The sequence below is a fragment of the Vidua macroura genome, chromosome 30 (assembly GCF_024509145.1).
Source record: "Vidua macroura isolate BioBank_ID:100142 chromosome 30, ASM2450914v1, whole genome shotgun sequence".
Taxonomy (NCBI): Eukaryota; Metazoa; Chordata; class Aves; order Passeriformes; family Viduidae; genus Vidua; species Vidua macroura.
In genome coordinates this window covers 1,186,328-1,209,585 of record NC_071600.1, presented here as the reverse complement: position 1 = coordinate 1,209,585, position 23,258 = coordinate 1,186,328, and the positions used below count along the sequence as shown (strand labels likewise).

The 23,258-nt window shown below is 54.7% G+C and overlaps 1 protein-coding gene and 2 pseudogenes across 1 annotated transcript; 2 read left to right on the top strand and 1 right to left on the bottom strand.

Moving 5' to 3' along the window:
* The window catches only part of LOC128820668 (uncharacterized), a 1,438,581-nt pseudogene that overhangs the window by 807,926 nt on the left and 607,397 nt on the right, over window positions 1-23,258 (top strand).
* The window catches only part of LOC128820667 (uncharacterized), a 2,212,279-nt pseudogene that overhangs the window by 2,121,112 nt on the left and 67,909 nt on the right, over window positions 1-23,258 (bottom strand).
* Window positions 18,627-21,178, top strand: LOC128820754 (uncharacterized). The gene is made up of 6 exons (XM_054001582.1): window positions 18,627-18,801; window positions 18,969-19,076; window positions 19,336-19,425; window positions 20,012-20,110; window positions 20,545-20,652; window positions 20,912-21,178. Exons 1-6 carry the CDS (start codon window positions 18,633-18,635, stop codon window positions 21,025-21,027), a joined length of 690 nt encoding a protein of 229 aa, XP_053857557.1. The 5' UTR covers window positions 18,627-18,632; the 3' UTR covers window positions 21,028-21,178.

Here is a 23,258-nt window from a genome sequence, read left to right as displayed (position 1 = left end):
GGGCATCCTGCTCCATGACCTGGTCTGCGGGCACCTTCCTTTCCACACAAACGAGGACATCGTCCGGGGCCAGCTCTTCTTCCCGCCCCGGGTGTCTCAAGGTGGGGATGCGCCTTCAAGGCTCGGGAGGAGGAACGGGGCTGGGAGGGGGCAGCTGGCACATCAGCGTCCTGCTCTGGCAGCTAGTGAGGCGGTTGAGCTCCTGGGCTTAGCTGGAGGAGGTGGCACGTGTGCCTCTGTGCTGCTCTCCTCCAAAAGGGAGGATCGATGGGAAGCTTTTGGCTGCAGCTCTGAGCACTCCTAGTGTGGCCTGGGCACTGTGGAATGTGGGAGAGCATGGACAGGAGCCTTGTCCCGCTGAGCGGCGGTTTCTGTTTTCTCTCTGCAGAGTGCCAGCACCTCATCAGGTGGTGTTTATCCATGGACCCCACAGACAGGCCATCACTGGAAGACCTTTTTGAGCATTCTTGGCTGCAGGAGCCCTGCCTGGCCCAGGAGACAGCAGAGATCCATCCCTGTGCTCAGTAGGATCCAGGAGCCCAGCAAGTACCAGCTGCACGCGTCTGGTGGCACTCCAAGAAAACCCCGGAGCGTTTCCCTGCGGCCGCAGCACGGAGGAGAGAGCGCAGCCGAGGAGATGCTTCCGCTGGTCCCCGGCGAGTTGTGGAGGGAGCGGCTCAGTGCTCCCCGTGCCACTGGAGAAGTGGTGGCAGTGCGGTGAAGGTGCCACGGACTGGAACAGGGGAAACATCCCCCTGCAGCTCAATGGCATCGGGATGTCCCCACAAGCCGAGGCACAGCTGGCGTGTTCTTCTGGAGCACCACGTGGAGCTGGGAACACCATCCTGGAGCTGGCCGCTGGCGGGGCAAAGCCGACCGGCTTTGGCTGCAGCCCCTTCCTGGAGGACACGCTCTGCGCCCCGATGAAATCAAGATGAGTCCCCAGCCGGCGCAGGGGCGGGGGGATGCTCGTGCTTCCAGGCATGGCAGGGCTCGGCCTGGCCACGCGCCGCAGGTTCCCCGCTCGGCAGCGCTGGGGAATATTAATTTTTCCCCGGCTGCCGAGCTGCTTTTTGGTGGGACAGGGGACAGATGTTGTGGAAGGGGAGCCGGCTCCTGGCCTTGCTGACAGCTTCTGCCAGCCAGCCTGGCACGGGCTGGGGCGGGGGCAGCCAGCCTGACAAAGCATCCATCCATGTGGATGGGGGCAGCAGAGGGGGACGGGTTCTGAAGCCGTGCCCCAGCTGGTCTGCTTTGCAGGCCCTTGAGGAAGGGGTGCGTTTACGGGTGGGAAAGGTGGGGTTTTTCCCCACCCGTGGACAGGTTTCATTCTCGCATGGAGTGGTCAGACCCTCCTCAGGCCTGTGAAACGGTGACAGGCTGTGTAGGTTTTTTTTGTTTCCAGGTCTTGTTTTGAATTGACTTTCATGCAATTGTTCTTTGTTTTTCCCAGGAAGATTACACCTGGTGCCCGGACCGCATGGGGAAGCACCTGCATCGTCCATGGAGCACATCCAGTGCCAGCGCTACCCCAGGGGCCACGGCCTGTGAAGGAGATCCCCTTCAAGAAGGACGAGGACCTCGTGTGGGATCGGTTCCTCTCCTGGCAGCAGGTCTGCAGAGGTGGGTACCCGGCTCCACAGCTGGGCTGGCAGAAGGGCTTCGGGCAGAGGGCAGCGGGCACACGGGCATCCCGCCCGTGCAGCTGCTGAGGAGGCTGCTGTGCTGTGCTGAAGCAGAGGAGGTGGAACGTGGCCTGCCACGCTGCCCTTCTCTCAAAACAGAGAATGGCTCGGGAGGTTTGGGCTCTGAGCACAGCCAGCAGCCTGGCCCGGGCACAGGCCATGGCAGGACAGGGCACAGGAGCCTTCTGTGACTGACCGTGGCTCTCTGGTTTCTCTCTGCAGGCTGCCAGCACTTCATGCCATGTTACAAGAAAGCTGTGGAGAAAAATCAACAACTGACCGTCTGCTCTGGTACAGCTTCCGAATGCCAAGATAGCAGCCTGTCAGCACGAGGGGCACGGTGAACAGTGTCACCACCGTGCCTATCATGCAGGACCTGCGCACATCCTGGGGGCAGACAATTCTTGGGAGGCGCACTGGATCCGGGGCAAATATTCCTGTTTCAGTGATAACGTCTGTGGGAGCAGCGGGGAGCGTGAGCCCGTGCTGTGCTGCACTGCCGAGCTGGCAGCACGGTGCATACAGCCAGGACGTTCTCAGTTTCCCCCAGAGCTGGGGCCTGCAGGCCCCTTGCCGCCCCTTGGCACAGGCTGTGCCACCCAACAAAGCCCAGCAGGCCGGGAGGAGAGCCCGGGGCCAGCGCAGCTGCTTGGGCAGTCGCTGCTTCGAGGGACATGGGCCAAACCCATCCCTGAGCAGCCCCTGCCAGCCCTGGCCCTCCCTGCCCTGGGACAGCTCCCCCAGCCCCAGGGGACAGAGTCAGACCCTGTCAGGACACACTGGAGCCTTGCTCTCCCTCTCTGCCCTTTCCCCACCATGGGCACCCCGTGCAGCCGCTCCCAGGTTTCGGGACGTGTCTCCCATGGAGGGACCCCAGCAGGATTGCTCAGCCTGGCTGAGCCTGGCACAGCAATCACCTTCTGTGGCACTGTCTGGCGTCTCCTCCCTTCGTGTATCGGGGGCTGGCACGGAGCCATTGCTTCCTCCAGGAAGTGCTGCCTTCAGCAAAGCCCTTTGGTCCATCTCCGGAGAAAGGAAAAGGGACAGCTGGATCAGGTGGAACCATTCCCCATTGGAGAGACGGCATCTTCAGGAAGTACTACTTTTCAAAGACATGGATAAGGATCAGGAAAAGGCCGCAGCTCTTGGGGCCGCCACAGGGCCCTCCCTTCCCGAAACAGGTGCCACTCCTGACCTGCCGGAGAGGGGGAAATTGCAGGGGATTGCAGGCCCATGGTGCAGTTTGGGCTCCCTGCCAGCTGGTGCCAAATGCCTTCCTGCAGAGGCTGGGGAGAAGCTGCAGCCAGGCCAGGCTGGGAAACAGCCCTGCAGGGCAGGAAAGCAGCAGCGGGGCAGCCAGGCTGCCATGGATCCCTTCCCTCTGTGCCGGGCACGGCGTGTCCAGATGTGCAGGGAAAGCCCCCGGCTGCTGAGTCCCAGGGGAAGGCTGAGGGAAATGCACCCACCATGCTGTCTCTCTAGCTCACTCAGCATCTGGTCCAGATGTCTGGCTGCCTCCAGGGACTTCATGTGTTTAGTAGATCTGTTCCTCCCTCTCGGCGGACCTTAAGAGAATGCATGTCCATTTCCCCCGGAATGGATCCCACAAAACCAGGGCTCAGCCTGTGGGGTCAGCAGGGACACACGACTCACCCCTGCGATGGGAGCCGGGCTTGTGCGCAGCAACCAGGAAAGGAGCCTGAAAAATCCTCCCTGCAGACACACCTGTAACTCAACAGGCACAGGAGCTTCTGTCACCTGCTTCCTGACAGGTTGTCAGTGATTATTCACTGAGGGGAAGTTGAGAAGTTACCTGCAGAAGCTCCCAAGGGTTCCAAACCATCTTCCATCCCAGCTGCTGGAGAAGCCATCCCAGCACTCTCATCTAGAAGGGAGCAGAGATCAGAACCATTTCCATGGTGTGCTGGGATCCCCCTCTGCCTTAGGGGACTGGGCACTGCAGAGGGGTGGAGTAAGGCTGTGGGGGCCAAATTTCCATGGCCATGGCCAAAGCTGCCCAGGGGCCTGGGGAGCTCTGGGCTGGCTCCTGGCCACTCTCCACACTCTTTGCAGGCCCTGTGCAACATCCCTGGAGGGCAGGTCCTGCCACACAGCAGAGATGGCAGCTCAAGCCTCAGCAATTACCTCCTGTGACTGTGCCTGGCATCGCCTCACTTCCTGCAGCAGGGGCTGCCAATGGGCCACTGCTTCCTCCAGGAAATGCTGCCTTCAGCACAGCCTTTCGGTTCATCTCTGGAGACAGGAAGAGGCACAGCTGCATTAGATGGAGCCGTTCCCCTTCTGGGAGATGGCATCTTCAAGCGGCAATACTGGTCAAGCTCATGGTTCAGGAAATCATCAAAACTTTTGGGATTGGCCAGGCCACTCCCTTCTACAAGCAGGTGCCATTCCTGATCTACCCGGAGACCGGGAAATTGCAGGCATCTCGGGCCCATGGTGCAGTTTGGGCTCCCTGCCAGCTGGTGCCAAATGCCTTCCTGCAGAGGCTGGGGAGAAGCTGCAGCCAGGCCAGGCTGGGAAACAGCCCTGCAGGGCAGGAAAGCAGCAGCGGGGCAGCCAGGCTGCCATGGATCCCTTCCCTCTGTGCTGGGCACGGCGTGTCCACATGTGCAGGGAAAGCCCCCGGCTGCTGAGTCCCAGGGGAAGGCTGAGGGAAATGCACCCACCACGGCGTCTCTCCAGATCGCTCAGCATCTGGTCCAGGTGTCTGGCTGCCTCCAGGGATTTCTTGTCTCCAGTGTCTGTGTTCTTCGACGGAGGAGGACCTTAAGAGAAAGTTGTTCCATGTCCCCTTCAGGCCAGAGTGGCAGTGAGTGCCCCTGGGTGATTGGTGTCCTCCAAAGCACTCCCTCAGCTCTGCCTTCCACTCAGGAGCAGGGCCAGGGGGACCACGTGCCTGCGGTGGCCCCACACTGGCATGGAAGGAGCCCCTTGCAGGGCCGTCCACAGAGGAGAAAGGATTCCCTGGAGCTGCCAGCAGCTCTAAACCCAGCCCGAGGCAGGGCCAGGGCTTGGCAGCAGCAGCAGGAGCAGCTCAGGCCCCCTGGGGCCCGCAAAGGAGCTGCAAAAGGCACAGCCCCGGGGCACAGCCCTGGGCCCGGCCTCTTCCCTCTCTGCTCTTCTTCCTGGCTGCACAGAGCACACGGAAGCGCACACTGGAATTGCACACGGGAGGACGATGGACAGCTAAATGCTCCTTCCTGCCACTGACAGCCATTCTGTGGGATCCCTCAGGGATCCAGAATGGAGCCAGACAAGTTTTCCAGAATCTTTTAACCCTGTGATTCTGGGAAGGGAAATGGCTCATGAGGCACTGATTATTCTCTCAGGAAAGGCACACAGAGAACTTGCCTCCAGCATTCTCCAAGAGATTCAAGCTGTCATCCAATGGGGCATCCGGATAAGCCATGTCGCCATCCCAAGCTAGAAGGGATCAGAGATCAGAACCATTTCCTGGTCTGCTGGGATCCCACTCTGCCTTTGGGAAGTGGGCACTGCAAGGGGGTTGGGTACAGCTGTGGGGGCCAGATGAGAATGGCCATGGCCAAAGCTGCACAGGGGCCTGGGGAGCTCTGAGCTGGCCCCTGGTCACTCTCCACACGATTTCCTTGCCTTGTGCAACATCCCTGGGAGGGTGGCTGGAGCAGCCCAGGGCCCATGGGGGCTCTCTCCCTCCCACAGAGGAAAGCCTCCCTAAAGCCCAGGGGAAAAACCATCCCCCAGCACTTCCCAGGGAGCAGGGAGCGCTGTCCCGGGAAAGGGGAGCCAGGCTGCCGGCTCACCTGCTCCCTGCGCTTGCAGCGGAGCAGCCTGGGCAGCCCTGGCAGGCAGGGCCACGGCCAGGAGGAGCGGGAGGAAGAGGCGCAGAGCAAGGGCCATGGTGCCTTGCCCTCTGCCAGTCCCCAGCTCTTGCTGCCACCACTGTCCTGACACCGCTGTCCCAATGTCAGCACCACTGCTGCCACCGCCGCTGCTGCCGCAACAGTTGTGCTCAAGGACTGACTGCTGGGTCCTTGTGGTGCTGTGCAACCACGGGGCTCTGGCACCTCTGTGACCTCACAGCCTGCTGTGACCTCAGCCTGCTGTGACCCCAGAGCCTGCTGTGACCTCATGGCCAGGCTGGAGTTGTGTGGGGAGTGGGATCTGCCTTCTTTGGCAGGGATCTCATCCTGCCCAACAGCTCTGTCCCAGGGTTGTGACACAGTCCCTGCCCAGCTGATCTCACAGCCTGGGGCATGAAGGGATGGAGAGCAGCCCGGCCAAGAAGGACTTGGGGCTGCTGCTAGATGAGAGGCTGGACATGAGCCAGCCTTGTGCATGCAAAGGAGAGTGCCCAGCAGGTTGAAGGAGCTGATTCCACCTCTTTGCTCTGCTGAGACTCCACCTGGAGTACTGTGGAAGATGTTTTATATTGCTGGCCAGGGCTCTATGTACAAATCACCAACGGGACGGGACTGCTGAGGAACGCGTCTCGAGCTGTTTCTGTTCCAGCATCAGTCTCATTCCATGGTTATGACAATGGGCAGATGCCAGCAGCTCACATCCCCAGCAGCAGACAAAGAACTTAATGGTACAACTGACTTTAAAAGCTTTTTGACCAATCACACAAAGCAAAAGCATCTTGACAATAGATTTCTCCAATCACTATAAGCACACGTACCTTTTGTTAAAACAATATTTGTTTGATTTACTTCTTTCGAATACAATACCTACTTGTATTGTGAGCCTTAAAACCCAATGCACAGAGCTCCATTAGTAAGCTTAGAACATCCTAATATCTTGATGGAGATATTTTCTGTAGCTTAGGGACTTATTCTAGCCAAGCGTTAATACACAGACCATTGTACTATTTGTCCTTACTTTTCCACTACTTATATAATTTTTCTGCTGACAAATCTTACAGTTAATGCTTAGCTCTAATCGCAGTTCCGCTGTCTCTGAGGCCTGCCTTTTGCAGCTTTCCCAAAACCCTCTGATTTTAAAGATTCCCGCCTTTTACAGCGACTTCTGTGAGCCAGAGAGAAGTTTGATAAGAGGATCCATGTTTACCGCTGAAAGAATTTTCTACCAAGGTCGTTGACATAGAAACCAAGAAAGCAAGAAGGACAAAATAAGAGAAACCTCCAACTGCCTATTCCAATCAGCACTTGGCTTGTCTCTCGTGACCAATGAGTAAAGTGTAAACTTAGGAGCTTTGTAAGAATGTAGAAAAAGCATGCATGCTAGAATAAAATCAGGGTTTGAAGCCTTCTGGAAATGGAGGGTGTTGCTTTGTATTGTCTCCATCTCTACCATGACAGAGTACTGCATCCAGCTCTGGGTCCCCAGCACAGGAAGGACATGGTTCTGTTGGCTCTAGTCCAGAGGAGGGACAAAATGCTCGGAGGGCTGGAGCCCTTCTGCTTTGGAGACACGCTGGGAGAGCTGGGGGTGTTCAGCCTGGAAGAGAGAAGGCTCCAGGGAGACCTGATTGCTGCCTTTCAGTACCTTAAGGGGGCTTGTAAAAGAGATGGGACGGAATTTTTAGTAGGGCCTTCTGTGACCAGACTGTGGGGGAATGGTTCTAATCTAAAAGACGGTCGATTCAGACTAGACGAAAGAGACCCATTTTTTACACTGGAGGTGCACTATTGGCTGTATCAGTACTTGTGTTCTGTAAAACAGGTAAGTTGTTACGGCTTCTTGCCCTGTTTCTCACTGGATAAAATCCAAATGCTGCATTGCTCCCTGTCTACTTTCTTCCAAGTCAAGGCAAATTTTGTTCATTACTGAGTGGGACATATTCATCTGTTCACAAGCAAATTCTTCTTGCCATTCACGCAATGTGGATTTGCTCGAATCAGACTCTAACTAAGGTCTGCCTCTCACTAGGATTCAAGTTGATGCATTGTGAGGCCAAGTGCCGAGTAATTTGTCCTGGTGTCTGGCCCTGTAGAGGGTTTTTCTGGAATTAAATGACATTTGAAGGCAGCTGTAGTCTGGCATCTTCGAAACGAAGAAACAGCCTTTGAAACAGGATTTTGTCCTTTCTTCCTTCTCCTCCTCCCAGGAATTTAAATCTCTGAGGTCTAAGCTCTTCAGCTGCCTCACAAACATTGTTTTAATTCAGACAGGCACCCATGCAGTGAGCCACAAATCAGGACTGTGGCTCTGAAGCTTGAAGCAATCCAGGTTTATAGCACTAAAAATAATAATCTGTTACCCAGGTTAAGCCAAGCACTTCCCAAATAACTCTACCTATCCTCAGGGATGTTTCCAAAAGGATTACTGTAAAAGCTGGGAGTGGGGAGAGAGAGCGTCATCAAAATTAAAAATACAGCTTTCTGAGATCTTTATATTCCAACAAAAAGAGAGCCAAAATTGTTCATATGCGGAACATTAATTAAGAAGTCAATGACAGATTGTCAAAACAATTGCTTGGGGAACAAACAAACACAAATAAAAAAAAGTTTACATGTAGATAATAAGTAAACCATCATGCTAAGAAAAAAAACCAGATGTGCTAAAACTAAAAGCAATAAGGCTGTTTCATCTCATGTCTCAATACAAAAAACATGACTGAAAAGAATCAGAGATCCTCACGACCATTACTATATACAGGATCTTCCAGGTATTGGGAAAAAATGAAGGAAACTGTAGTGTGCAATTCACAGAGGTAACCTGGGATGTCTTGGTGAACTTGTTGCAAAATTTCTGAGAGCAGACTGGAAAAGCATAGGGACTGATCAGACCATGCGTGGGCATTTCCAGCAGTGTGAGGGATGTTTCTGGGAGCAGCTGCAGGGAAGAGAAGCAGCGCACAATCACTGGGTGTCCTAGGGTGACCTTACGATGCTCGCGTCCCCGATCGTGTGTTCTGTTGATGCTGGATATTATATTGTGTGCCTTCCAGAGGGGCTCTGAGAGCAAAGGCGGGGAGAAGAAGAAGCACGGAGTTTGTTATCAGAGACTGCACTCACTGCTGCCCAGTCTGCTGGAACACAGAACTCCACGGTGCTGTCTGGGCACGGACGGGGCAGAACACCACGCTCCTTTGCTTTTTAGTTACTTTAGCTAGCTGGGGCAGTCCAAGTTTTCCCTCGACTGGTTTTCTTTCCCTTTTCTTGGATCTGTTCGAACCTGCTCTGGACCGGCACCTGGGGAAGCACCGAGAGCTTGCACTTTGTGGCTCACGGGGGGCTACTCTGGGCAGCAGCCTTTCCCAGTGCCAGAGGGACTGAAAACAGAGACACCATCCACCAGAGAGATTTTCTGAATCTGTCATCTCTTCAGAGAGACAAATGAGTTTTGTCATCTGGTATTGTTCATTTTTTGGGCTGGGGAGTGCTTTGCCTGTTAAATAAACAGGTTTTTTCCACTTCTCTCTGAGGAAATTTTTCCCGAACTGACTGGGGGCAGGGGCCATGTGGGTTTGATTTCTGGGGGAGGGGCCTTTTGGACATTTGCTCCCAAATTTGCCCTAAACCAGGACACAGGGACAATCTCTTTGCTGGCTCTAGACTTTATGACTGTCTGTCCCCTGGGGCTGGGGGAGCTGTCACAGGGCAGGGAGGACCAGGGCTGGCAGGGGCTGCTCAGGGATGGGTTTGGCCCCTGTCCCTCGAAGCAGCGACTGCCCAAGCAGCTGCGCTGGCCCCGGGCTCTCCTCCCGGCCTGCTGGGCTTTGTTGGGTGGCACAGCCTGTGCCAAGGGGCGGCAAGGGGCCTGCAGGCCCCAGCTCTGGGGGAAACTGAGAACGTCCTGGCCGTATCCACCGTGCTGCCAGCTCGGCAGTGCAGCACAGCACGGGCTCACGCTCCCCGCTGCTCCCACAGACGTTATCACTGAAACAGGAATATTTGCCCCGGATCCAGTGCGCCTCCCAAGAATTGTCTGCCCCCAGGATGTGCGCAGGTCCTGCATGATAGGCACGGTGGTGACACTGTTCACCGTGCCCCTCGTGCTGACAGGCTGCTATCTTGGCATTCGGAAGCTGTACCAGAGCAGACGGCCAGTTGTTGATTTTTCTCCACAGCTTTCTTGTAACTCTGCTCATAGCATTGGTAGCCTGACTCGTAGTCATGCTGCACTGGAGCTGTGGCCAGTCCGTGGTTGTCCAAAGAACTCTGCTGAGGGCTCTGCTGCTGCCCAGTGCTTTCATTGGCCTCTTCATTGCTGGGCCTTGTCCTGGGGGGCCTGCTGGGGCTGCAGCCAGTGCTGGCTCCCACTGAGGCTGCCAGGCCAAGAGCAGCCCCGGGGGCACAGGGCAGAGGCAGAGCAAGTTCTCAACAGTATTTGGGCCACACAGCTCAGGACAGGACAGTGCTTATTTAGTAGCTCATGTAAAGTTTCATGGTGACAGTGATGTTACCAGACAAGCAAATCTGCTCCAGTTCAGTGTTCAAACAAATCCAACCTGATGAAGGTTTAGCTTTGGCCTTGAGGCTTTGCTCTTTGTGTGAGCCCTGTTCTGGATTGATTCCCACTCAGTCTTGGAGCCTGTTTTGGGTGAAGGCTCATCCCGGCCCTGACCCTTGGCAGTTCTGGGCTCAAAGGGACCACCAAGGCCGCACTGCACGTGACTGGGCTTCAGGGCTCCATTATCAAAGGGCTTTGAGAAGTTTAAATTACTGTATTCTTACTATTTGGTTTTCTTTACGGAATTCCTTCCCTTTTTTTAAACTTAGTTAAAAAAAAAAAATATTTTCCAGTGCTTTTTTCAGTTGATATAGTGAATGATGGCATAATTTCCCCATGGCTGAATTAGAAAACAGTAAGTACTATAAAATGGAATAATTTTTACACCCTTATGTCTTTCACAGACTCATGAAACTTATGTTGGTTTGATGTGACCTACAGAAGAGTTTTGCTCTGCTTTTAATTCCAACAAGAGGCAGAGCTGGAACCTGTTGAGAAGAGTCTCTTCACTTCATAGCTAAAGCAAACTGCCAGTGTTCTTTTTTTCCAGCTCTGGGCAGGAAAATAAAAATCTATCAGCAGAAAATACTCGAGTGAAGTAACTGATATAAATTAGGGACTTGTCTGTTTGCTCCCTAAGCCCTGAGTTCCTCAGAGCTGCAGCTCCCTGCTCTCTCTGCAGACAGAGGCTGGCTGTGGATGACAGTCACGTGTCTGGCCTGGTGCACACCAGGTGCACACACGAGCTGAGGGATCATCCCTGCACGCCCCATCCTGGAAGAACCGAGGTCATTGATGAATCTGACACGGTTTTATGGCATGGCAGCAAAAGAAGGCAAAAGAAAGGCTACAACTGGTACCATTCCAACCCCTTGACATTTTGCCGTGTGTAATGGAGATAGGAACTACAAGTTTCCTATTCATGCACAATTTGCTGTCTGAGAGCACTCCATTCTCAAAGTCACAGGGGCTTGCAGGTCTGTGTCTGAGATGACTTTAAATACAAAAACAACCTTTATGTGCAACACCTGTGTATCAAAACTTCACAATACAAATCACAAGCTGATTTCTGCTGTTAAGTGGATGAAAAAAAAAAACCCAAAAAGCAAAAGTAAAACTGTGACCAAATCAAACAGGCAAACACAACAACCACCAAGAAAACAACAAAACCAACACAAACATCCCCACAAATCCAGAAAAAAGATAAAAATCAGGTGAAGGAGGCAGAGCTCCAAGAGCAACAAATGGGCAGAGGAACTACAGGAAGGACAGCTCATAAGAAAGGAGAGATAAGAAGTGGCTATGGCATCAAACTAGCCAGGGCATCTCAGATAGTGTTCTCACCCTTCTGAAAACAATCTGACATAAACAGAAAAGAAATGATGAGGATTGTGATATCGGGAGTCTGCATGTTTAGCTTTAATATATCCATTGTGCGTGAGTTGTGTTTTCCTTGTTAAGTCACATCATCTAGCAAGGGTTTTTTTCTGTGCAAAGAAAAATACTGCAGTGGAAAAGGAGGCTGGCTGGGAAAACATTAAAAGCAAGAGCTAAAAATAAAGTACTCATTTTTAATATGTTGTGTGGCTGGTTTGCTGGCCCTAGTGCAGGCCCTAGGCTTACCCTGAGGCCTTGGCCTCTGTTGTTCTAAGTTTTAATAAACAGGCACATTTTTTTAAAAAGTCATCAGCCTCCTTTTAATTTAATTTTGCCTGTTTACCACAAGGAGGCCCAGCAGCTCCTTGTTGAGGGCCCATTTCATGCAAGAACTGGCACTCGAAGTATTAAATCAATTAAAAAGAAAAGGGTGGGGGGAGGTGGCAGTGAGGCGGCCTCAAAGGTTCAACTCTGCACTCTGCTTTTGTCACCGACATTAGCCAAGTTCCTGTGCTTGTTTTCTTGGAGAATTTGTAGTCAACAGAACTTCAGTGCCTTTGATCAAATCAGTCGAAAGAGCAGCTTGGGGCTGGGTCAGTCATTGAGACCTGAGCACAGACTGGGGTCCAGCCAACAAAAGAACATTAGCTGCAGGCCACCCATACAGCTTTTCCTATTAATGAGCACAAAGCCTTTATTTTTGCAAACAGAGGGATGTTGGGGGGATTTTTGCACCATCAGGCCGAGGCACAAGGCTCTGCATCCTCCCAAGGAACAGAGCCAGCCCCCTTGAGAGCCAGAAGGCGCGGCCTCACTTGTAGCCCCGGTGCCTCCTGTGGCCCAGGGCACGGCCCTGGCTGGAAATGTCTTGGGCTGCAGCACAGGGCCAGGGCGGAGCTCAGCAGCCTCATCAGAGCCCAGGGCCGCGGCCCTTCCCTGCCGGGGCCCTGGCCTGGCCCGGCCCGGCCCGGCCCGGCCTGAGCAGCCCGGCCTGGCCCCAGGGGATGGGCTCCGCCCGGCCGCTGTGCCCACAGCCTTTTGGGCCCCAGGCTTTGCAAGAGGCTTTCTCCCAGCCTTGCAAAACCTTGGCCAAGTGTCCCTTTGCTGTGCTGTGAAGAGTAAAAAAAACCCTGACATTTACCCTGGTGCACAGCTCATGAGGGATCCCTGCACACCTTAGGAGAGGCCAGAAATACTCCTGTGTGCCTCATGAGGGATCCCTGCACAGCTCAGCAGAGAGCCCAAAACATCCCTGTGTGCCTCATGAGGGATCCCTGCACAGCTCAGCAGAGAGCCCAAAACATCCCTGTGTGCCTCATGAGGGATCCCTGCCCAGCTCAGCAGAGAGCCCAAAACATCCCTGTGTGCCTCATGAGGGATCCCTGCACAGCTCAGCAGAGAGCCCAAAACATCCCTGTGTGCCTCATGAGGGATCCCTGCACAGCTCAGCAGAGAGCCCAAAACATCCCTGTGTGCCTCATGAAGTGCAGGCCCAGATGATCCCCCTGGAGGAAATGTGCCCTCAGCCCAGGGACGCTCAGCATGGGCTCCCCCAGCCCCTCGGGGCCCCGCTGCTGCTCACAGCGGCCCCTGCCTGGTTCCTGCCTGCCCTCACCGTGGGCATCCACGGCTGCTCATGGGCATGGAGCTCAGCCAGCGCTGGTGCCGGCCGGGCTTTGCTGCTGCTACCACCTGGACACTGGGGTGACGGCTCCATCTCTTCATTGCAACAGAAGAGCTGATTTGGGAAGGTGTCAGCTGAGGTTTAGTTGAGCACTTCCAAATCATTTCCGGGCAGAAATAGAAGGCCACACTTGCTCTTATCACAGGAAAACCAGGTGTTCCCCAACAGCAACCCGTTCTGATGTTTTTCTGGGTATCAGGAACACGTGTTTTGGGGCCGGCTGCATTTGTGGGAGCAGTGGGGAGCGTGAGCCTGTGCTGTGCCCCACTGCCGAGCTGGCAGCACGGTGGATAGGGCCAGGACGTTCTCAGTTTCCCCAGAGCTGGGGCCTGCAGGCCCCTTGCCGCCCCTTGGCACAGGCTGTGCCACCCAACAAAGCCCAGCAGGCCGGGAGGAGAGCCCGGGGCCAGCGCAGCTGCTTGGGCAGTCGCTGCTTTAAGGGACACGGGCCAAACCCATCCCTGAGCAGCCCCTGCCAGCCCTGGCCCTCCCTGCCCTGTGACAGCTCCCCCAGCCCCAGGGGACAGACAGTCATAAAGTCTAGAGCCAGCAAAGATGGTCCCTGTGTCCTGGTTTAGGGCAAATTTGGGAGCAAATGTCCAAAAGGGTCCCCCCCAGAAATCAAACCCACATTGCCCCTCCCCTCAATCAGTTTGGGAAAAATTTCCGCAGAGAGAAGTGGAAAAAACCTGTTTATTTAAAAGGCAAAGCACTCCTCAGCCCAAAAAATGAACAATACCAGATGACAAAACTCATTTGTCGCTCTGAAGAGATGACAGATTCAGAAAATCTCTCCGGTGGATGGTGGCTCTGTTTTCAGTCCCTCTGGCACTGGGAAAGGCTGCTGCCCAGAGTAGCCCCCCGTGGGCCACAAAGTGCAAGCTCTCGGTGCTCCCCCAGGTGCCGGTCCAGAGCAGGTTCGAACAGATCCAAGAAAAGGGAAAGAAAACCAGTTGAGGGAAAACTTGGACTGCCCCAGCTAGCTAAAGTAACTAACAAGCAAAGGAGTGCGGTGTTCTGCCCCGTCCGTGCCCAGACAGCACCGTGGAGTTCTGTGTTCCAGCAGACTGGGCAGCAGTGAGTGCAGTCTCTGATAACAAACTCCGTGCTTCTTCTTCTCCCCGCCTTTGCTCTCAGAGCCCCTCTGGAAGGCACACAATATAATATCCAGCATCAACAGAACACACGATCGGGGACGCGAGCATCGTAAGGTCACCCTAGGACACCCAGTGATTGTGCGCTGCTTCTCTTCCCTGCAGCTGCTCCCAGAAACATCCCTCACACTGCTGGAAATGCCCACGCATGGTCTGATCAGTCCCCCAGCTTTTCCAGTCTGCTCTCAGAAATTTTGCAACAAGTTCACCAAGAAATCCCAGGTTACCTCTGTGAATTGCACACTACAGTTTCCTTCATTTTTTTCCCAATGCCTGGAAGTTCCTGTATATAGTAATGGTCGTGAGGATCTCTGATTCTTTTCAGTCATGTTTTTTGTATTGAGACATGAGATGAAACAGCCTTATTGCTTTTAGTTTTAGCACGTCTGTTTTTTTACTTAGCATGATGGTTTACGTATTATCTACATGTAAACTTTTTTTTATTTGTGTTTGTTTGTTCCCCAAGCAATTGTTTTGACAATCTGTCATTGACTTCTTAATTAATGTTCCGCATATGAACAATTTTGACTCTCTTTTTGTTGGAATATAAAGATCTCAGAAAGCTGTATTTTTAATTTTGATGACGCTCTCTCTCCCCACTCCCAGCTTTTACAGTGATCCTTTTGGAAACATCCCTGAGGATAGGTAGAGTTATTTGGGAAGTGCTTGGCTTAACCTGGGTAACAGATTATTATTTTTAGTGCTATAAACCTGCATTGCTTCAAGCTTCAGAGCCACAGTCCTGATTTGTGGCTCACTGCATGGATGCCTGTCTGAATTAAAACAATGTTTGTGAGGCAGCTGAAGAGCTTAGACCTCAGAGATTTAAATTCCTGGGAGGAGGAGGAGGAAGAAAGGACAAAATCCTGTTTCAAAGGCTGTTTCTTCATCTTGAAGATGCCAGACTACAGCTGCCTTCAAATGTCATTTAATTCCAGAAAAACCCTCTACAGGGCCAGACACCAGGACAAATTACTCGGCACTTTGCCTCACAATGCATCAACTTGAATCCTAGTGAGAGGCAGACCTTAGTTACAGTCTGATTTGAGCAAATCCACATTGTGTGAATGGCAAGAAGAATTTGCTTGTGAACAGATGAATATGTCCCACTCAGTAATGAACAAAATTTGCATTGACTTGGAAGAAAGTAGACAGGGAGCAATGCAGCATTTGGATTTTATCCAGTGAGAAACAGGGCAAGAAGCCGTAACAACTTACCTGTTTTACAGAACACAAGTACTGATACAGCCAATAGTGCACCTCCAGTGTAAAAAGTGGGTTTCTTTCGTCTAGTCTGAATTGACTGTCTTTTAGATTAGAACCATTCCCCCACAGTCTGGTCACAGAAGGCCGTACTAAAAATTCCATCCCATCTCTTTTACAAGCCCCCTTAAGGTACTGAAAGGCAGCAATCAGGTCTCCCTGGAGCCTTCTCTCTTCCAGGCTGAACACCCCCAGCTCTCCCAGCATGTCTCCAAAGCAGAAGGGCTCCAGCCCTCCGAGCATTTTGTCCCTCCTCTGGACTAAATCCAACAGAACCATGTCCTTCCTGTGCTGGGGACCCAGAGCTGGATGCAGTACTCTGTCACGGTAGAGACGGAGACAATACAAAGCAACACCCTCCATTTCCAGAAGGCTTCAAACCCTGTTTTTATTCCAGCATGCATGCTTTTTCTACATTCTTACAAAGCTCCTAAGTTTACACTTTACTCATTGGTCACGAGAGACAAGCCAAGTGCTGATTGGAATAGGCAGTTGGAGGTTTCTCTTATTTTGTCCTTCTTGCTTTCTTGGTTTCTATGTCAATGACCTTGGTAGAAAATTCTTTCAGGGGTAAACATGGATCCTCTTATCAAACTTCTCTCTGGCTCACAGAAGTCGCTGTAAAAGGCGGGAATCTTTAAAATCAGGGGGTTTTGGGAAGCTGCAAAAGGCAGGCCTCAGAGACAGCAGAACTGCGATTAGAGCTAAGCATTAACTGTAAGATTTGTCAGCAGAAAAATTATATAAGTAGTGGAAAAGTAAGGACAAATAGTACAATGGTCTGTGTATTAATGCTTGGCTAGAATAAGTCCCTAAGCTACAGAAAATATCTCCATCAAGATATTAGGATGTTCTAAGCTTACTAATGGAGCTCTGTGCATTGGGTTTTAAGGCTCACAATACAAGTAGGTATTGTATTCGAAAGAAGTAAATCAAACAAATATTGTTTTAACAAATGGTACGTGTGCTTATAGTGATTGGATAAATCTATTGTCAAGATGCTTTTCCTTTGTGTGATTGGTCAAAAAGCTTTTAAAGTAAGTTGTACCATTAAGTTCTTTGCCTGCTGCCGGGGATGTGAGCTGCTGGCATCTGCCCATTGTCATAACCATGGAATGAGACTGATGCTGGAACAGAAACAGCTCGAGACGCGTTCCTCAGCAGTCCCGTCCCGTTGGTGATTTGTACATAGACCCCCGGCCAGCAATATAAAACATCTTCCACAGTACTCCAGGTGGAGTCTCAGCAGAGCAAAGAGGTGGAATCAGCTCCTTCAACCTGCCGGGCACTCTCCTTTGCATGCACAAGGCTGGCTCATGTCCAGCCTCTCATCTAGCAGCAGCCCCAAGTCCTTCTTGGCCGGGCTGCTCTCCATCCCTTCATGCCCCAACCTGTGAGAAGAGCTGGGCAGGGACTGTGTCACAACCCTGGGACAGAGCTGTTGGGCAGGATGAGATCCCTGCCAAAGAAGGCAGATCCCACTCCCCACACAATTCCAGCCTGGCCATTATGTCACAGCAGGCTCTGGGGTCACAGCAGGCTGAGGTCACAGCAGGCTGTGAGGTCACAGAGGTGCCAGAGCCCCGTGGTTGCACAGCACCACAAGGACCCAGCAGTCAGTCCTTGAGCACAACTGTTGCGGCAGCAGCGGCGGTGGCAGCAGTGGTGCTGACATTGGGACAGCGGTGTCAGGACAGTGGTGGCAGCAAGAGCTGGGGACTGGCAGAGGGCAAGGCACCATGGCCCTTGCTCTGCGCCTCTTCCTCCCGCTCCTACTGGCCGTGGCCCTGCCTGCCAGGGCTGCCCAGGCTGCTCCGCTGCAAGCGCAGGGAGCAGGTGAGCCGGCAGCCTGGCTCCCCTTTCCCGGGACAGCGCTCCCTGCTCCCTGGGAAGTGCTGGGGGATGGTTTTTCCCCTGGGCTTTAGGGAGGGTTTCCTCTGTGGGAGGGAGAGAGCCCCCATGGGCCCTGGGCTGCTCCAGCCGCCCTCCCAGGGATGTTGCACAAGGCAAGGAAATCGTGTGGAGAGTGGCCAGGAGCCAGCCCAGAGCTCCCCAGGCCCCTGGGCAGCTTTGGCCATGGCCATTCTCATCTGGCCCCCACAGCCTTACCCGACCTCCTTGCAGTGCCCAGTTCCCAAAGGCACAGGGGGATCCCAGCAGACCAGGAAATGGTTCTGATCTCTGATCCCTTCTAGCTTGGGATGGCGACATGGCTTATCGGGATGCCCTACTGGATGACAGCTTGAATCTCTTGGAGAATGCTGGAGGCAAGTTCTCTCTGTGTGCCTTTCCTGAGAGAATAATCAGTGCCTCATGAGCCATTTCCCTTAGCAGCATCACAGGGTTGAAAGATTCTGGAAAACTTGCCCGGCTCCATTCTGGATCCCTGAGGGATCCCACAGAATGGCTGTCAGTGGCAGGAAGGAGCATTTAGCTGTCCATCTTCCTTCCGCGTGCAATTCCAGTGTGCGCTTCCGTGTGCTCAGTGCAGCCAGGAAGAAGAGCAGAGAGGGAAGGGGCCGGGCCCAGGGCTGTGCCCCGGGGCTGTGCCTTTTGCAGCTCCTTTGCGGGCCCCGGGGTGCCTGAGCTGCTCCTGCTGCTGCTGCCAAGCCGTGGCCCTGCCTGGGGCTGGGTTTAGAGCTGCTGGCAGCTCCAGGGAATCCTTTCTCCCCCGAGGACGGCCCTGCAAGGGGCTCCTTCCATGCCAGTGTGGGGCCATCGCTGGCACGTGGTCCCCCTGGCCCTGCTCCTGAGTGGAAGGCAGAGCTGAGGGAGTGCTTTGGAGGGCACCAATCACCCAGGGGCACTCACTGCCACTCTGGCCTGAAGGGGACATGGAACAACTTTCTCTTAAGGTCCTCCTCCATGGAAGAACTCAGACACTGGGGACAAGAAATCCCTGGAGGCAGCCAGACACCTAGACCAGATGCTGAGTGATCTGGAGAGACGCCGTGGTGGGTGCATTTCCCTCAGCCTTCCCCTGGGACTCAGCAGCTGGGGGCTTCCCTGCACATCTGGACACGCCGTGCCCAGCACCGAGGGAAGGGATCCATGGCAGCCTGGCTGCCCCGCTGCTGCTTTCCTGCCCTGCAGGGCTGTTTCCCAGCCTGGCCTGGCTGCAGCTTCTCCCCAGCCTCTGCAGGAAGGCATTTGGCATCAGCTGGCAGGGAGCCCAAACTGCACCATGGGCCCGAGATGCCTGCAATTTCCCGGTCTCCGGGTAGATCAGGAATGGCACCTGTTTGTAGAAGGGAGTGGCCTGGCCAATCCCAAAAGTTTTGAGGATTTCCTGAACCATGAGTTTGTCCAGTATTGCCTCTTGAAGATGCCATCTCCCAGAAGGGGAACGACTCCATCTAATGCAGCTGTGCCTCTTCCTGTCTCCAGAGATGAAGCGAAAGGCTGTGCTGAAGGCAGCATTTCCTGGAGGAAGCAGTGGCCCATTGGCAGCCCCTGCTGCAGGAAGTGAGGCGATGCCAGGCACAGTCACAGGAGGTAATTGCTGAGGCTTGAGCTGCCATCTCTGCTGTGTGGCAGTACCTGCCCTCCAGGGATGTTGCACAGGGCCTGCAAAGAGTGTGGAGAGTGACCAGGAACCAGCCCAGAGCTCCCCAGGCCCCTGGGCAGCTTTGGCCATGGCCATGGAAATTTGGCCCCCACAGCCTTACCCGACCCCCTTGCAGTGCCCAGTTCCCAAAGGCACAGGGGGATCCCAGCAGACCAGGAAATGGTTCTGATCTCTGATCCCTTCTAGCTTGGGATGGCGACATGGCTTATCGGGATGCCCTACTGGATGACAGCTTGGAGAATTCTCTTGGAGAGATTCTCTTGGAGAATGCTGGAGGCAAGTTTTCTGTGTGCCTTTCCTGAGAGAATAATCAGTGCCTCATGAGCCATTTCCCTTAGCAGCATCACAGGGTTGAAAGATTCTGGAAAACTTGCCCGGCTCCATTCTGGATCCCTGAGGGATCCCACAGAATGGCTGTCAGTGGCAGGAAGGAGCATTTAGCTGTCCATCTTCCTTCCGCGTGCAATTCCAGTGTGCGCTTCCGTGTGCTCAGTGCAGCCAGGAAGAAGAGCAGAGAGGGAAGGGGCCGGGCCCAGGGCTGTGCCCCGGGGCTGTGCCTTTTGCAGCTCCTTTGCGGGCCCCGGGGTGCCTGAGCTGCTCCTGCTGCTGCTGCCAAGCCCTGGCCCTGCCTGGGGCTGGGTTTAGAGCTGCTGGCAGCTCCAGGGAATCCTTTCTCCCCCGAGGACGGCCCTGCAAGGGGCTCCTTCCATGCCAGTGTGGGGCCATCGCTGGCACGTGGTCCCCCTGGCCCTGCTCCTGAGTGGAAGGCAGAGCTGAGGGAGTGCTTTGGAGGGCACCAATCACCCAGGGGCACTCACTGCCACTCTGGCCTGAAGGGGACATGGAACAACTTTCTCTTAAGGTCCTTCTCCATGGAAGAACTCAGACACTGGGGACAAGAAATCCCTGGAGGCAGCCAGACACCTGGACCAGATGCTGAGTGATCTGGAGAGACGCCGTGGTGGGTGCATTTCCCTCAGCCTTCCCCTGGGGCTCAGCAGCCGGGGGCTTTCCCTGCACATCTGGACACGCCGTGCCCAGCACCGAGGGAAGGGATCCATGGCAGCCTGGCTGCCCCGCTGCTGCTTTCCTGCCCTGCAGGGCTGTTTCCCAGCCTGGCCTGGCTGCAGCTTCTCCCCAGCCTCTGCAGGAAGGCATTTGGCATCAGCTGGCAGGGAGCCCAACCTGCACCATGGGCCCGAGATGCCTGCAATTTCCCGGTCTCCGGGTAGATCAGGAATGGCACCTGTTTGTAGAAGGGAGTGGCCTGGCCAATCCCAAAAGTTTTGATGATTTCCTGAACCATGAGTTTGTCCAGTATTGCCTCTTGAAGATGCCATCTCCCAGAAGGGGAACGGCTCCATCTAATGCAGCTGTGCCTCTTCCTGTCTCCAGAGATGAACCGAAAGGCTGTGCTGAAGGCAGCATTTCCTGGAGGAAGCAGTGGCCCATTGGCAGCCCCTGCTGCAGGAAGTGAGGCGATGCCAGGCACAGTCACAGGAGGTAATTGCTGAGGCTTGAGCTGCCATCTCTGCTGTGTGGCAGTACCTGCCCTCCAGGGATGTTGCACAGGGCCTGCAAAGAGTGTGGAGAGTGACCAGGAACCAGCCCAGAGCTCCCCAGGCCCCTGGGCAGCTTTGGCCATGGCCATGGAAATTTGGCCCCCACAGCCTTACCCGACCCCCTTGCAGTGCCCAGTTCCCAAAGGCACAGGGGGATCCCAGCAGACCAGGAAATGGTTCTGATCTCTGATCCCTTCTAGCTTGGGATGGCGACATGGCTTATCGGGATGCCCTACTGGATGACAGCTTGGAGAATTCTCTTGGAGAGATTCTCTTGGAGAATGCTGGAGGCAAGTTTTCTGTGTGCCTTTCCTGAGAGAATAATCAGTGCCTCATGAGCCATTTCCCTTAGCAGCATCACAGGGTTGAAAGATTCTGGAAAACTTGCCCGGCTCCATTCTGGATCCCTGAGGGATCCCACAGAATGGCTGTCAGTGGCAGGAAGGAGCATTTAGCTGTCCATCTTCCTTCCGCGTGCAATTCCAGTGTGCGCTTCCGTGTGCTCAGTGCAGCCAGGAAGAAGAGCAGAGAGGGAAGGGGCCGGGCCCAGGGCTGTGCCCCGGGGCTGTGCCTTTTGCAGCTCCTTTGCGGGCCCCGGGGTGCCTGAGCTGCTCCTGCTGCTGCTGCCAAGCCGTGGCCCTGCCTGGGGCTGGGTTTAGAGCTGCTGGCAGCTCCAGGGAATCCTTTCTCCCCCGAGGACGGCCCTGCAAGGGGCTCCTTCCATGCCAGTGTGGGGCCATCGCTGGCACGTGGTCCCCCTGGCCCTGCTCCTGAGTGGAAGGCAGAGCTGAGGGAGTGCTTTGGAGGGCACCAATCACCCAGGGGCACTCACTGCCACTCTGGCCTGAAGGGGACATGGAACAACTTTCTCTTAAGGTCCTTCTCCATGGAAGAACTCAGACACTGGGGACAAGAAATCCCTGGAGGCAGCCAGACACCTGGACCAGATGCTGAGTGATCTGGAGAGACGCCGTGGTGGGTGCATTTCCCTCAGCCTTCCCCTGGGGCTCAGCAGCCGGGGGCTTTCCCTGCACATCTGGACACGCCGTGCCCAGCACCGAGGGAAGGGATCCATGGCAGCCTGGCTGCCCCGCTGCTGCTTTCCTGCCCTGCAGGGCTGTTTCCCAGCCTGGCCTGGCTGCAGCTTCTCCCCAGCCTCTGCAGGAAGGCATTTGGCATCAGCTGGCAGGGAGCCCAACCTGCACCATGGGCCCGAGATGCCTGCAATTTCCCGGTCTCCGGGTAGATCAGGAATGGCACCTGTTTGTAGAAGGGAGTGGCCTGGCCAATCCCAAAAGTTTTGATGATTTCCTGAACCATGAGTTTGTCCAGTATTGCCTCTTGAAGATGCCATCTCCCAGAAGGGGAACGGCTCCATCTAATGCAGCTGTGCCTCTTCCTGTCTCCAGAGATGAACCGAAAGGCTGTGCTGAAGGCAGCATTTCCTGGAGGAAGCAGTGGCCCATTGGCAGCCCCTGCTGCAGGAAGTGAGGCGATGCCAGGCACAGTCACAGGAGGTAATTGCTGAGGCTTGAGCTGCCATCTCTGCTGTGTGGCAGTACCTGCCCTCCAGGGATGTTGCACAGGGCCTGCAAAGAGTGTGGAGAGTGACCAGGAACCAGCCCAGAGCTCCCCAGGCCCCTGGGCAGCTTTGGCCATGGCCATGGAAATTTGGCCCCCACAGCCTTACCCGACCCCCTTGCAGTGCCCAGTTCCCAAAGGCACAGGGGGATCCCAGCAGACCAGGAAATGGTTCTGATCTCTGATCCCTTCTAGCTTGGGATGGCGACATGGCTTATCGGGATGCCCTACTGGATGACAGCTTGGAGAATTCTCTTGGAGAGATTCTCTTGGAGAATGCTGGAGGCAAGTTTTCTGTGTGCCTTTCCTGAGAGAATAATCAGTGCCTCATGAGCCATTTCCCTTAGCAGCATCACAGGGTTGAAAGATTCTGGAAAACTTGCCCGGCTCCATTCTGGATCCCTGAGGGATCCCACAGAATGGCTGTCAGTGGCAGGAAGGAGCATTTAGCTGTCCATCTTCCTTCCGTGTGCAATTCCAGTGTGCGCTTCCGTGTGCTCTGTGCAGGCACGGAGAAGAGCAGAGAGGGAAGGGGCCGGGCCCAGGGCTGTGCCCCGGGGCTGTGCCTTTTGCAGCTCCTTTGCGGGCCCCGGGGTGCCTGAGCTGCTCCTGCTGCTGCTGCCAAGCCCTGGCCCTGCCTGGAGCTGGGTTTAGAGCTGCTGGCAGCTCCAGGGAATCCTTTCTCCCCCGTGGACGGCCCTGCAAGGGGCTCCTTCCATGCCAGTGTGGGGCCACCGCAGGCACGTGGTCCCCCTGGCCCTGCTCCTGAGTGGAAGGCAGAGCTGAGGGAGTGCTTTGGAGGGCACCAATCACCCAGGGGCACTCACTGCCACTCTGGCCTGAAGGGGACATGGACCAACTTTCTCTTAAGGTCCTTCTCCATGGAAGAACTCAGACACTGGAGACAAGAAATCCCTGGAGGCAGCCAGACACCTGGACCAGATGCTGAGTGATCTGGAGAGACGC